The sequence below is a fragment of the Melitaea cinxia genome, chromosome 21 (assembly GCF_905220565.1).
Source record: "Melitaea cinxia chromosome 21, ilMelCinx1.1, whole genome shotgun sequence".
Lineage (NCBI taxonomy): Eukaryota > Metazoa > Arthropoda > Insecta > Lepidoptera > Nymphalidae > Melitaea > Melitaea cinxia.
The window spans coordinates 13,812,253-13,829,216 of record NC_059414.1 but is presented as its reverse complement, the minus strand read 5'-3'; the positions used below and the strand labels follow the sequence as shown (position 1 = coordinate 13,829,216).

General features: G+C 34.9%; 1 protein-coding gene across 1 annotated transcript in view; it reads right to left on the bottom strand.

Moving 5' to 3' along the window:
• Positions 1–233: 233 nt before the first annotated feature.
• The window catches only part of LOC123663976, a 74,140-nt gene continuing 57,409 nt past the window's right edge, over positions 234–16,964 (bottom strand). Inside the window, exon 3 of the mRNA XM_045598612.1 lies at positions 234–821. Within this exon, the coding sequence (XP_045454568.1) occupies positions 405–821 (417 nt within the window). The 3' untranslated portion in view covers positions 234–404. The remainder of the gene's footprint in view (positions 822–16,964) is intronic.

The following is a 16,964-nucleotide window of genomic DNA, read 5'->3' as shown; positions in this document are numbered from 1 at the left end:
AACAATCAGATCCAGACTTTAGAATCAATTCGTTATTTGAACTACAATTTAAAATGAAACGAATAACTGCAATACATTTAATTCAAGAAAATTAGATGGTGTTATAGGAAAAATTTGATATGGACTAAAACGTATTATATGACAGTTTGCTCTTAGTTTTAATATATTTTGAACCAGTGTTTATTTAATTTTCAAATAAAATTAACTTGTTAAATCACATTAATTTAAAAATTATAATACATAATTTGTAAATTGATTTACGTTCAGAAACTTGATAAAATATTTGATTTCCTTTAACCAAAATGTATTGTAGCACTCGCCGAGAGATTTTGTCCAAACACACAAACTATTTTACAAAAATAACCTAGAAGAGATCGTCTTAGACCACAAACTACTTTCGCAGTTCACATTTCAACGTCTCTGCTCAACGAATCATATTTATCCTTAACTTCTTCAGGATTAAAACTTTTTACTGATACAGTCTCAGATAAGTCTGTATTTGAAAGTTTATTCGTTATTTTAGTGATCGATATTCTACTTTCTACGTCATTGGCGTCGCATATCGTTTCAAGTACTACTCCCTTTTCTACTCTTCTAGGTTTTGGCAGGTTCTGAGTGACTATTTTTGTACTTCTTAACTTCTCACTGAGTATTTTGTTGCAAGTCTTCTTGGACATGTCAAGAGCTAGGGGGTCCTTTGGTTCTTCTGGCTTTTCTTCTCCACCGGGCTTGTTCTGCTGCTTTATCTCTGCCACTTCTGCGTTAGATACGTTGTCCTTCTTCTTCCACTTCGTTCTTCTATTCTGGAACCATATTTTTACCTGAAATTGAAAGGGAAAACAATGTTAAAAATATTTTAATATTTTGAACCATGTTATGTTGCAGCTATTGTTTATTGTTTATTTGCTCTATCTGGCCTTCAGCTATTGATTGTGAATGGAAAAGATTCCAAATCAATGATAATGGAAAACATCTATGATCGGATCCTCATTTCGAAGACAGATTTTTTTATTGACGAAAAATATTTATAATCGCTAATCACACTCTCTTTCTATTTTTATCACGTAATTAATATATCTTTAGCAGTTATTAAACGTTTTAAGTCATACAATATGCAAAAATAAAAAGGGTTTCTCAAGTAGGTAACAGAGTGTCTACCTAATTAGATTATTCTTTTTTTTTTTTATTGTCAGGTAAGGTGTATATAAAATGTAAGTAATAAAATATCTATAGGTAGATTATTAATTTATAATAATAATTATTATTTTTTTAAGTTACAACCCAGTTATTACGAAAAAAGTATGGCTGCACGATAATCGCCGTGTTGCTAGCAATAAATAAAAAATCAATTTAATTTAACGTAATCAATCATATCTCTATAATTAAAAAAAAAGGATAGAATTATGCAATACACGCCTTTTAGAGCTAATAGAGAAATAGAAAGATAACAAACTATCCGCTAACCCAGTGAGACAGTAGGATGCTCTTTTAATATATAGACTAACGCTTGACTGCGATCTCACGTGATGGTAAGTGAAGATGCAGCCTAAGGTGGTGCGCGCTTGCCTAGAAGATGCCTATTCACTTTTGACTTAAAGATACTAAGTTTTAGTTCGTTGGAAAAACAGACGCCGAAAGGGCATTCCAAATTTTTGCGGCTCGTATTAGGAACAAGGAAGCAAAGCCCTTAGTGCGAGATCGTGGGATTTCAAAAATAATGCCCTAATCGTTCTCCTCGCCTAAAATACTTTAGCCCACTGTTAGGAGTCTAATGCCTCATAATACAGGAGTCAATGTTAATCACGACATGACGCCGCACGCCCCGGCTGCGGACGTGAGTCAAGCTACAGTATCGGTTAACAAACAGTTAATTACGAAATGATCGATCCCGCACCTAGTGATGTTAGTCTATCGACGTTTGAGTTTATCGATAAAACAATTAATTATTTTTTTATTCTATTTATGTATTCAAGTTTTGTTAGTGTTGTTTATTTCATAAGTGTCTTTTAAAGTGTTAAGTGTTTATGGTTTTATTAATAACTTAGTATTATTATTGTTCATAAGTTTTTAATAATTAAAAGTATACTTCATCAAATTAATGCGTAACGACCTCGGCTTCGCACGGTTTCAAAAACTATCAGTGTTTCTCTACCATATTATGCATGCATTATATAAACCTTCCTCTCGAATCATTCCATTTATTAAAGAAAACCGCATCAAAATCTGTTGCGTAGTTTAAAGATATAAGCATACAGACAACGGAAAGCGACTTTGTTTTATACTATGCAATAATTTACTGGGATTCATTATAAATATAAATTAATTGAAAGTATTTGTTTTGAAATAAACGTCTAACTATTATACGTTTTATATACGTTATAAATAACGTATACACATGAGAAATAAAACATTAAGACTTTTAAAATCTTTAAAAACTCAATAAATAAATAAATATCTACAGAATACACACACGGTCATCTGTTCTAAAAGTAAGCAACTTAATGCTTGTGTTATAGGTAACAGCCGACTGGTATAGCTACATTTTTTTTTTTCAATAAACACACATATAAAAAATATATATATAAATAAATATATATATTACACCCAGACTCGTGGTGGGAACCGAACCCACAATCACCGGAGCAGAAAGCCGGGTCACTACAAACTGCGCCAACGGGCGAGTCAAAGTTTAAAAACTCAATGTAAAAGAACAACATTCTTTTTAATGAAAGAGAAAAAGAAAAACAATTTTTTATTTAAACTGTTCTTTAATAAGTATAAGAAATAACATTGTCAATGTTTACCTCACAAATAGTTATAATGTTAGCAACAATTAAAGTCAGTTAGTAGACCCAGTGTCAGGTCAGTCGCGTCAGCGCCGGTCGCACGTCACGCGTGACGTACTCCCGTGTAATTGCCTTTCAAATTAATCCCGTGACGTGACATCTGACCCGCTGCGGTGAGCGACTACTGCGACCATTGTGACATGAAGACACGGACATACAAGTACTCAAAAAATCAAAATTACTCTATTTAAGTAGGTTTTAGAAGCACATTGGAATCGTCATTTTACACTTACAAAAAATATATATTTATTGCATTGTTTTTTTTTTTATATAAGTAAATCGGCAAACAAGCGTACGGCTTACCTGATGGTAAGCGATTACTGTAGCTTATAGACGTCTGCAACACTAGAAGCATCGCAAACGAGTTGCTGACCCTATCCCCAATTCCACCCAGGAGCTCCGGTCACCTCACTCACCACAGGAAAACAACACTGTTTGAAAGCAGTATTATTTAGCTGTCATCTTCTGTAAGGTCAAGATACTTCCTCAGGTTGCTCCAGATTTTGAGCAGGATATTCCCTACTGTGCCCTGCCTCAGTTAAATTTATGTACTATCTAAATACTAATATTCATATTTCTAAGACCAGAAATAGAAAAATTACATATAAATTGTAATCCCTAGTCTCCATTACAAATTTTATTATCTAAAAGTTAAAATACGTTAATTCGACCCAGAAAGTTCTATATTATTAAAGATATATATATGAAAGGAAGATATAATATAGCTATATTATGAACATTCTAAGAATTAGTTGAACTTTAGTTTTTTTTTGTGTTAATTTTTTAATTAACTATAATTGGCTTCTAGGAACTTTTTGCCTTATCAATAATCTAGCGGTGCCCACGACTTCGTTTGCGTTAAATTTAACAAAAAGTTATTGTTTACTTCATAGAGTTATTAAAATACATAAATTTCTAAAATAAAAGTAGCCTAAGTTACTCCTTATTGCATCAGCTATCTGCCACTAAAAGTCCCGTCAAAATCGACATAGCCGTTTCATAGATTATAGAACCAGAACAAACAGAAAGACAGATAGACAGACAAGCAGACAATAATTGTAAAAAAAATGTTATTTTGGTATATGTACCGTGTATACCATCCATATGCAATTAGTAAAAATCGGTTATTTTAATATTACAAACAGACACTCCAATTTTATTTATTTGTATACATAATTTTTATACCTTTTAAAAACATATGTTTTACAACTTTGTATGCCTTTATGGTCATTAATAATACCTACATTACGTACTAAAACACAGTTTATATATTATTTTTCAAAAGAGTAACTGTGGAGTTTCTTGCCGATTCTTCTCTGCAGAATCTACATTCCGAATCGATGGTAGCTTCACTTTTACAAAAATAATAAACACTTTAAAATTTTAACTTGTAAAATGACGACTCGAAGGTGCTTTTGAAGCCTATTTGACTATTTTGATTTTGATTTAAATAGGACGTACCATGATTTACATTAACATGATCATAGCGTCTGCAACGGTGCCGAAACATCGGGAATTTTAAAATGACAATCGTGTGGGAAGTCCCGTCTAAATTAAAGTAGGTAGATCGAATTTCAAAAATACGAGTGTGCCTTACACCACACGATTGAAATAAAACTTTCTATCTTCACTAACTTATATCACACTTTTCGTAACACTGTCACGCATTCACGATCTCACTTCCCTAGTCAAGAGAGAGAGTTGCGTTTCGTAAGTTTTACTTCCATCGTGTGGTCTAAAGCACACACGTTTTTTTATTAAAATTAATGAATCCCTAATATCCCTACACGCTGGTCACCTGTCACACCTTTACATTACAACGCAACACAATCCACTTGGCTGCAAACACGAAGATAATTATTATTGATTGCACATTAGCACTAGGGGGGAGCGGGAGGTCGCGAATATTTGAGGGGTAGGGGGGAGGACGAGTGATACAATGGCAATGTGACATGTCACAGGCACGCTAATTGTGTCCGTGTCAATATGTGTGATGTACTCTATCGATGCTTTATCGATATCTATGGAATACACTATATTAATATGCTTTTTTAAACTAATATTTAGACAATTTCTTTTTCAACTTAGACCTCTCCTTAAACAAACAGGCATCACAATACCTTCCTTCCTAACAAAAGGGTTCATGACATCTTTATGATGGCACGGCGACGTTTTGGTATATCCAAATGGTGGACGCAGGATAGGTGTAGGTATTATCGTCTTAGGACAGGATAGCTCACGGTGTCGTGTTATAAACATGACAGACCTTGTTGTCATTCCAATTCTAATTCAAAGTGCCGTCGTGGCTCCATCAGCACAAAATTTGAAAGAACAGAAGACCACTGCGTCTACTACATTAGGGGTGGAAAAACCAGTAAAGAAGAATTAGTAATTTCTTGACGTAATATTTTGATAATTTCTTTCAATTACTTGTACTCGGTATATGTGTATTTATTTCTGTATTGAAATAGATTTTTTTCAAATATGCAAAACATTAACAATGACAAGACAAGTTATAGAAAACAAGAATATTTATTACGTATCCTATAGGTATGCTTTTTACGTTTTTGTCTTGTTCAGTCCCTGATGTGTGTAAATTATGATTACCGAATATTTAATAAATTGTAGAGAGTAATTCATCATATCTTCTGACAATTTATAGAAGAAAGTACACAAGTTCTTTTATACCATCTACAAAATATTTAACAACAAAATTATTTTACTGCTACAAACTCTATACAACAATTAAAATCATATATTATCTTAAAAACTTATTTTAACGATCAAACCATACTCGACAAGTTTCGAAATTGAAGAGACAATCGAAATATACTCTATCTCTTTCACACAGATGTAACTACCCTCAATAGAGACAAAGACAGAAGATCTGAGCCTACCTCAACGTAGAGATCCATTAACCTGTATGCAAAGCCTGATTTTAGGACGCGACACTTAACCCTTTTGTTAAGTGGCTCAGAGCTCTCGCTCGATTCGTTAATGTCACTTGTTTATTAAAATAACTTCTACAACATCTATATTAATATTATAAAGGCAGAAGGAATTGTTTGTTTGTTTGTACGAATTGAAAAATTCTGTTTGTGTTCTGTAATCGATTTACCGAGGAAGGGTAGGCTGTATAATATTTTAATACGTTTTTCCCCATAATGCGTCTGAAACTGCGGGACACAGCTAATTATCTAAACTAAAAAAAAAATTAATCGCAAAAACTCGAGAACGAATAAAACAACTTTATACCATTTTTAATCGTATTTTTTCTTATACTTTGTAAAAGATTCTTATGGTATAATAAATTAGAACAACGCGCAGAAAATTTGAAAATTTCAGGAAATGTCAATATTTCATCTTCACGCGTTTGACGATTCACAGGATAGAACAACGCCTGTCAAATCAGATAGTTTTAGAAGATTTATAAAGATTTTAGTGGTGGATTAAACTCTAATCCTTCTTCTGTACGAGAGAAGAAGCCTTTGCCCAGAAGTGGGTCTTTTAAAAAACTATTTTTAATTCAGTTAATTCATGTTAATATCATTATTTTTAATTGAACGCCAAGTTTAGCTGAAGGTAATTAATTTGATAGACTTATATCAATGAAACTAAAGCAAAATGAACACGCTTAGTTTCAGCAGAGCGATCAAAAGTCAGCGTATGTCCGCATCGACAGCTAAGCGCTAGTAATGTTCCATCGAATCACCGAAAACTATCGACAACGATAATATTATGTTACAAGTTTTTTATTTAGATTTAAAAATTATATTAATTTTTCAAATAATTAATTTAAATATATACACCTGTTGTCACATGACGACGACAGCAATATGCAATACATACGTTGACTATTAGAATCAGCTAGTAGAAAATAAACAATATGTACGATTATGTTAACTCCTATTACTTTTATAAGGTCCTAGAATAGGTTAGGAATAGGTTATTGCGGACTATAAGACATACTTAACATGTCTCGATGTTGACTGACTATATTGTCAATAATTAAATAACTAGAATATATATATATGTGCTGTGTGGCTACGGCACTAAAGAATTTAGCCACCCCCTCTCTTCCCGTGGGTGTCGTAAGAGGCGACTAAGGGATAACAAGGTTCCACAACCACCTTGGAACTTAAGAAGCCGACCGATGGCGGGATAACCATCCAACTGCTGGCTTTGAAATACACAGGCCGAAGACGGGCAGCGTCTTCGGTGCGACAAAGCCAGTACTGCGGTCACCAACCCGCCTGCCCAGCGTGGTGACTATGGGCAAAACACATGAGTTCACGTTATTTTTGGCGTAAACTTGTGGAGGCCTATGTCCAGCAGTGGACTGTATAGGCTGTAATGAAATATATATATATGTTCTAGTTATTTAATTAGTAATAATAATATATATAATAATTATTTATATATATATATATATATATATATATATATATATATATATATATATATATATATATATATATTATAGGGAACTATTCTGTAAGAGATTATCGTAACCTACGTCTGCAACACCAGAAGCTTCGCAAGATCGTTTCCGACCGTCCCCAATCCGCCAGGATTTTTTTAATTTAAATCATTAATTACAAGAAAAAATATCGATATTGTCCACATCACTAAGATTATCTCAGATGCATCGGAGCCGATGACTAAGGAACCTTAATCTAACAATTATTCATTGAAGATCGGACTCCCCATCAAGCTGTAATCAACGCTCTGTCCCTCTCACTCCTCAACTAATCGGTTGATAAAGAGAGAGATAGATGCTGATGGATTATTAAACATTGTTAAATCCTCATTGTTTGCGCTATCTTTTTATCCGATTCCGCCGAAATAGGTCATGCTTTTGAATATTCTGGGGTTAATCGTAATTAATTATCTATATCCCTTGAACTAGTTGATATTGAACGTGGGTTATATTGCTAAATTGGAAATATAGTGAGGTGCAATTTTTACCAACTGCTAATATTTTCAGATTTATTATATAAGGACCTTAGTAGAAGATAAGAAAAACAGAAATTACTACTTTTTCAACACGGACTTAATACTGCTGAGATAAGCTTAATTAATAAACAAACACTTTCTACGGCTTTACGAAAATACTTGAGATCCCTATTATTATATACTATACTTCTTACAATTTTCAAACACTCCCATTTAAGATTTAAAATAGAAGTTCGTACTTTAAGTGTAAAAATGGATGATTTTATAAAAAATATATGATCAAATATTTTAGACGCACAGAAACTACAATTGTGTTTGCTCGCCAACGAAAAAAAAACCGACTTCAATTACATCATCGAACCTGAATCTCCGAATGGATCCTATGGAACGTTCCATGCAGGTTCGATCCCCGCTAGAACAGTCAATTTTTGATATGATATTAAAAAATGTTTAAATTAATACAAACTAAAAATAATTAAACTTCCAATCTCAATTGATTAACCATTCCCTACAATATTAGGAGAACGCATTACTTATGTATGTGGAGTTAAACTCGCTTAGTTAGCTGATTAACCGCGTAGATGTTAGTTTGACGGCGCGATCAAAGGATTACAGTAAATCGTTTGACGGTAAGTACATTAGGATTAATCTCGATTATGTATTTGAGTTAATTATGATTACAATTACAACATCTGCGCTATGTTGTGATACTGTGCTTAATTGAATTAGGATATCGTATTTTATTATTTATAACATTTAATATTACGCGTTTTAAAACATTTCTTTTAATAAGTCGTTAAGGTGGGGCACAAAAGGATTAAAACTGGGGCACAACAGGTAATGTATTGCATTAAAATCTGGAGCAGTATATACAAAATTTATATAATATATATTACACTCAGACTCGAGGCGAATTGAACCCACAAAACCCGGAGCAGAAAGCGAGTCACTACAAACTGCGCCAATGGGCTAGTCACATAGGTCTGAGAATACCACACAGATCATCCATGTAGCTACCACCCACTGGTACACCCACGCGAACCAACTGTAGCAATTATATTCAATTTGTTTATCAAACTGGTGCGATTTTAGTGTTTCTTTTATTTGCTTTGTTTGTGTGCGTTGTAGTGCATCTTTTCTAACAACAAAACAATGTACGAGTATCGAGTATGATTGTCTAAGAATTCTTTTTACGCAAACTCTCAGGTTGTCGAACAGATTAGTAGGTATAGGATAATAATCGCTTCAAACCAGGGCCGGATTTAGAGGTCTGGAGGTCTCGGGGCAACAAAGGAGTGGAAATTATTTTCCAAATAAAATGGACAATTTTTTAAAAAGTAAAATGTAAAACAAATAGAAAGGAAAAGTTGTTTACTAGTGTTTACTAGTCTGAATTTGAGGTTTTTTCCGAAGTCTCTATTGTGAGACCCCGGGGCTGTAGCCCCGGTTGCCTTCCCCTAAATCCGGCCTGCTTCACACTCAACGACCCCAGTACGATTTTGTCATGTGTCGGGGATTCGGAAACACACAATACACAAGTACAAACGCCCAGACCACGAAACCATCTATATAGCAAATACAAATGTTTGCCGTGAGCGGAGCATCGAACTCGCGAACACCAGCGCAACAGCTACACCAACGCTTTGTCAACAGATTCTCCACTGTGGGTAACGATCAGGTGTTTATGATATCAACCGGGACCGACTACTTAACGTGCTCTCCGAAGCATGGTGGATGACATAATAATAATAATAATAATAAATACTCTTTGTTGTACACTACAAAGAAATGTTACAAAAAGGGATACATACGAAGAAAGTACGTAAAGTACAAAGGCGGTCTTATCGCTAAGAGCGATTTCTTCCAGACAACCTTAGGGTATAGGACAGGGCATATAAAATGAGAAGCGGTAGGGAAGTGTACAAATAGTTGATAAAGAATTGGCATGGAGTTTACAAGCTATATGATATAAAAATAAGTAAATATACTACATATAATACATATATATATATATATATATATATATATATATATATATATATATATATATATATATATACACACATAATTATACATTACATACATACATGACATGACATAGTAGGACAGATCATTAATACTTCTTATATTTTCAATGCGTAAAGTATATTAAAGTATTGAAGCAATAAAATGATATCTTAAGAGCGCAGATAGCCGAATGAATAACAACGGAGCGCGAACTGTGAAGTAATCTGTCTGTTTTACTGCGATCGTAACGTTTCAGCGAACAAGCGACAGGATCTCGCGCTTGCTGGATGTGCCTTCGAATATTATTCATAAAAAAATATTTACATACAATAATGAGTTACATAAATAATGGTTCTTGTGATAAGCAATTCTTTTGAAAGACAAAAGCCAGTGCCATAACCAACCATTGTGTTCTTCCATTATTTATTCCTTAAAGCAAGTTATACAGAAGAGAACTTAAGTAAACATATTAAAAAATACTGATAAGTACCTACCTACATGACAAGTAATTCTACACCAATATTATTTAACTCAACAATCTTTGAGTAAAGGCATGTGGTGCCGGACCATAAAACCTCACCCGCCCAATGTACCTTGGATAGACACAGTGTTATTGAACAGAAAAGACGTTGTCACCACTTTACGGTTGAGGTCTGGACATATTCCATTCAATAAATTTGGCCATTTGATGGGTATAACTCCACACCCTAATTGTTCAGTTTGTGGAGTAGTAGAGGATTCCTATCATATATTTATGAAATGTGTTAAGAACGAAACCAGAAGACACCAATTTTTTCCTGATAAATTGTTTTATACGAATGTTGGAGAATATAATAGTATTTTGACAAAACTAGAATCTATTTCAGCAAAGAAATTATATAAATTGGTCGATGAAGTTCAATCAATAGTTTCTTAAGGTGTTATCATGTAATTGTATTAACATAAATGTATAATAACAGAGCGACATAGTCGCAGTAGCGGCAAAGCTCTTGAATAAAGAAAAAAGTTAAGTTGAAAGTATCAAAAACAATATTCAACAACAAAATAAATGTTATGGTTGAAAAACTAGTCATTCTATTCAACAGTTATTTCAAACAATTGCTTGTAACGTAATTATATCTACAGAATAGTATACTTAGCTTGTCAGAGATGTAATATTAATGTTTGATGTCAATTTGTTTCATGGGTGTAGAGTGTATCAGTACTACAAAAATGGTAATTGTTAAATCAATGTTGAAATTTGTGCACACTGGTAACTAGCCTTGCTTAGCTTTGTATAGATTATTCTTTTAAGATATTAGATTCAGCATTCTTGTTGTTTGTTTAGTTTCAAGTTGTGATAACTTGTTTGAATTGGGGAGTGAGTTGGTGAATGCGTGACGAAAGCGTTACGAAAACTGTGATTGGGTGAGGCGAACGGAAGTTGAGGGAGATATTGGATGGAGCTAAAAAAGTTTTACTTCAGTCGTGTGGTCTAAAGCACACTCGTTTATTTCTACTCTGTATTACTTATAGTTGTAATAAGCTTGCTGATAAAATAAATTGTCACTTCCAGCAAAACGTATCCCAGACGTCAGGTGGCGCGCGGGCATTATATTTCATTGGTATTATTTCAGCTCATTAGGCGCGCCGGCTAATAGGCAATACAGCATTTAAATTATTGATGATTAAACACTGTTCAAACAATGATCGGCTAATGAACAGGGCCGTGAGAGCGACACACGGTTATAGGCTAGGGTATTCGTATATATAGGTGACGAATGGCAGCGCGACCCCATCTCGCCCCACCCAGGCGGACGACTGCTCACACGTGGTGGTTTTTTATTCAGTAGGAGTCTGACATAACCCTCTGGCGCCCCCGTGCTGGAGAGTATCTGTTATGGATTTTACCCACGTAAAAAACGGTATTCGTATATAACAAACTAGCTGTTCCCAGCGGTTTCGCGCGCATTAATTTATAGAAAATTATAATATTAGTAGGATTTAGCACAAGCTGTGTGGTTACGGAAGTAAAGAATATAACCATCTTCTCGAATATAGCTCTCTCTTTTCCCTTGGGTGTCGTAAGAGGCGACTAAGGAATAAGTAAGTTCTTGTATCAACTTGGGACTAAAGAAGCTGACCGATGTCAGTATAACCATCCAACTGTTGGCTTTTAAAAACACAGGTCGGAGACTGCCTTGACCACCAGGCCCAGCGTGGTGACTAGGGCAAAATTCATGAGTCTGAGACAAAAATTTTGGCCCTCGATCCCTGGCAGCCCTACTATTTCCGGCGGATGGAGGCTAGACGGGGATTCCAGAAAACCGGGATGTTTAGCGTGACTACGATAGGTTGAAATAGTATTAGTAGCTTTATAGCTCTTTGTAAATGTATTTTCCTTGGTAAATGAGCGACCCAACTCAAAAAGAATTATAAATAAACTAGCGCGCTTAAACAAACAAATTTTTTAGGTTTATAATATCTAATATATAAAATTCTCGTGTCGCGGTGTTTGTAGTTAAACTCCTCCGAAACGGCTTGACCAATACTCATGAAATTTTGTGTGCATATTGCGTAGGTCTGAAAATCGAACAACATCTATTTTTCATACCCTTAAATGTTGGGGTAGTCCATCCCTATTTTTTTAATTTTTAGATAAATTATTTTATTTTTATTTTATTATAATTTGGCGTTGAAAAATACATACAACCCTAAATTTTCACCCCTCTACCACCAACCCCTATTTTTAAATATCGTTTACCGGCAAGACAACGTTTGCCGAGTCAGCTAGTAGGTTAGTATAGATTATTTTAAATCCCACAAATGATTTTACAATTGCCAGAAAATAAAACAGTTGACCGGGGTTGCCTGTAAGAGATCACTATTAGTGATATGAATGCCTTCGAACTTCTGTAAATTAGAATGGTTTTTTTTTGTAATTTTAATTGTATATTTTTCTAAGTTTTCATCCAAAGACCTTGCTCTATGCGATAAGGCCGCCTTTACTTGTCTTAATTTTGTAATTTATCTGAATTAATTCCGGTGTGTAATAAAGGTTATATAGTTACTTAATATAGTATGCATTTTCATAAGAAAATTTAAAGCAATTAATAATTATTAATTTATGATCTTCAAGATTTGTGGGTAACAAGACATTACTAACTTTAAAATCAGTTATTAATCGCATTTTTTTTCATATTTTTCTCTGTATAATCTACATTCCATTGGTAGCTTCTCATTAAACATCATCATCATCATCATTTCAGCCTATCGTAGTCCACTGCTGGACATAGGCCTCCCCACGTTCACGGCAAGAATGGCGTGAACTCATGTGTTTTATCCATAGTCACCACGCTGGGCAGGCGGTTTGGTGACCGCGGGGCTGGCTTTGTCGCACCGAAGACGCTGCTGCCCGTCTTCGGCCTGTGTATTTCAAAGCCAGCAGTTGGATATGGCTATCCCGCCATCGGTCGGTTTTTTAAGTTCCAAGGTGGTAGTGGAACTGTGTTACCCTTTATTCGCCTCTTACGACATCCACGGAAAGACCGTAACCGTAGCCACACAGCTCATTAAACAAAAATAATTTAAACACTAATATAATTACAATTTTCAAAATGACGATTCAAAAGTGATATTCAAAACTCTATTTGAAACAGCGCGATCGTTTGTTAATTAATTAAACATTGGAATCGCGATGAAATCAATATGTCTATTTGGAATCCGAACCATTATGCTTCCTATAATGGGTTCATTCGCTAACATCGTCGTCCAAAACATACGATCGCCACATTGAATTAATGTTTGTAAAGCAATACCTTTTTATGATTCTATATATATATATATATCACTAGGTCGACAAACAAGCGTACGGCTCACCTGATGGTGAGCGATTACCGTGGCTTATAAACGTCTGCAACGCACGATGCCGACCCTATCCCCAATTGCACACAAATTTTACAAAAATCGGTCCAGCCGTTTAGAATGAGTATGGTAAGATCATGATACGAAAATTTTATATATAAGACTAGCTAACCCCGCAAACGTTGTTTTTCCATATATGTTATTAACCCTCTTAGTCCCCTCCCCTAATTTAGGAGTATGAAAAATAGATGTTGGCCGATTTTCAAACCTATCCAATATGTAGACAAAATTTCATAAAAATCGGTAATGCCGTTTCGGAGGAGTATTGTAACTAATATTGTGACACGAAAATTTTATATATAAGAATGAGTCACTTAATTTAACTTACATTCGTATACGTAAAAAGAACACAGCAAATACTTGTATGGCACAAAGGGCGGACTTATCGCTAGAAAGCGATCTCTTATAGGAAAAATCAGGGCAGAAGAAAAGGTCTTGTGTCATTTTCTTAATTCCTTCTTTGAAGGTTGTTAATAGGACATATTTAAAACTTATAGCACTGTGTGGATATTAAATAATTGTGTTTGATCACAAACGAAAAAAAACCGACTTCAATTACATCGACGAGTAATACAACGTAGATCGACGAAAAAATAGTCAAGTAACTACGCGTTATCAAAGATTACTCAAAAAGTAGTTATCAGATCTCGATAAACATCATCTTTCGATTAAATTAAAAATTATCAAAATCGGTACACCCAGTAAAAAGTTATTGCGGATTTTCGAGAGTTTCCCTCGTTTTCTCTGGGATCCCATCATCAGATCCTAGTTTTCTTATCATGGTACCAAACTAGGGATATCCCCTTTCCAACAAAAAAAAAGAATTATCAAAATCGTTACACCCAGTAAAAAGTTATTGCGGATTTTCGAGAGTTTCCCTCGATTTCTCTGGGATTCCATCATCAGATCCTGGTTTCCTTATCATGGGTACCAAACTAGGGATATCCCCTTTCAAACAAAAAAAGAATTATCAAAATCGGTACATCCAGTAGAAGGTTATGCGGTATAATACAACGTAGGTCGACAAAAACAGCGTCAAGTAAAAAGTATTATTAGATATAACTCGAAAAGTAGTTGTTAGATCTCAAATAAATTTAAATGGGACCAATTGACACACACCAACTTTCGATTAAAAACATTTTTGTCGAAATCGGTCCCCCGGTCAAAAGTTCTGATGTAACATACATTAAAAAAAAATACAGTCGAATTGAGAACCTCCTCCTTTTTTGGAAGTCGGTTAAAAAATGTAATTATGAGTAAGATTAAAATAAATAAGTGCAATTATAAAGTCATATAATCTGGCTTCTGCAACACAGTGCAAACTAGTGCAGGAGTCACGGTAATCTGTATTGTATAATTTATGAGTGTGTCCAATAAAGATTATTATTATTATTAAAAAGAGTGACCGAGGAGCTTATTAGAGGTTCTTCTTTACAGAATCTTCATTCTGAATCGATATAGCTTCCCTTTTAACCGAAATTAATAATTTAAATTGTAAAATGACGATTCAACAGTGCTTTAAAAACCAATTTGAATAAAGTTATTTTTGATTTAGTACGGGATCAAAATACCTGCACAAGACAAATCAATAGACAGTGCAGTTGAAGACATTAATACATAGCAGAAATAAATATGTAATATCGAGATAGAATCAAAGCGAATCTCTGAGGCCCTGATATGAGCGCCGGATGCTCTCAGTGCTTGGTACGTGCGCGCGGATGTAGGGACGCTGGATGTGTTACGTTATTGGAACGAAGTTTTGAAACGAAGTTTTGGAACGAAGTTCCTAATGGCAGGCTTGACATTTCGCTGGGCGACCGAACTGATAAAAATGTGATACTAAAACTGTAAAAAAAATATATAACGGAAGTAACGTAATATTTGCTATTTCAATTTTTTTTTTATGGTTACGAATTTTGACTAGTCCGTTGGCGCAGGTTGTAGTGATCTAGCCTTCTGCTTCGCGGGTAGCCGGCTCAATTCCCGCTCGAGTCTGGTTATAATATTTGTTTTATATATTTATTTATATGCATGCAGACTGATGCAGCTAAATATTTTTTTCGATAAATACATATATAAATAAATATCGCTTCAGCCCGTAATATGAGAAAGAGGCCTATGCCCAGTAGTGGGTACTGGGCATAGGCCTCTTTACCCATGTAGGAGAAGGATCAGAGCTTAATCAACCACGCTGCTCCAATGCGGGTTGGCGGATATATTCCCTATATATAACGATCGCTATCAGGTGTACATGATAACAACCGGGACCGACGGCCTAACGTGCTCTCCGGGGCATGGTGGGGAGACCCACAAGTACTGCACAAACACCCAGACCATGACAAACACCTGTATGGCCAATACAAATGTTATTTGTCATGTGCGGGGATCGAACCCGCAACCGCCAGCGCAACAGGTACAATCCATGGCTGTGACCGTTGCGCCAACGCGGTGTCAATATTATAAATACAGATTAGGCTATTTAAATGTAAATAATACATATATACTACGCTCGCGAAGTGTCACAAACTGCGTTCAAATAACAAAGCACATCTAGGATCTCTAGATCGCCATCTTGTAGGCAATCTGCAAGTGTATGCGGAGTTTGGCACTGCGGACGTACGGCAGTTGGCACTAAACCAATTTATATACACACTACACTTGATGAAATGCCACTTCACTGCTGGCGATATTCAATTTATTCGGATATCTGATGAACGTTTCAGGTTATTAGAAATTATAGAGTAAAAAGGTGAACATATAATTTGATTTATGTAACCGTTTTACTTGATTGATGGTGTTATGATGCAAGTCTTGTAGAAACTTATCCGCAGACCCTAAAGATGTCATTCAGAAATTAATAAAAAAAAATTAAAAATCATCATATCAAAAATGTCGCTCTAGCGGGTACATCGTTCCATAGCTTAATTGGCTAGAGCGCCGACACGGTCAGTCGGAGACGCGGGTTCGAATCCCGCTGGAGCGGCCAATTTTTGATATGATATTCAAAAATGTTTAGAATTCCTAATGTGAGGGTAACACAAAAATAAAAATTGTACGTATTAAAAAAAAATATTTGTTTAACTAAATAGAGACAATGAATGATAATAGGTACATTTATATGTACATATATATGTACAAATATAGAGCATTCGATTCCCATAGAAAAATGCAGGTCGCTGAGGTAGGTAGGGAACAGCTGGAAATTTCCTGTCCAAAATATGAAGCAGCCCAACTGGGGAATTACCTCGACCT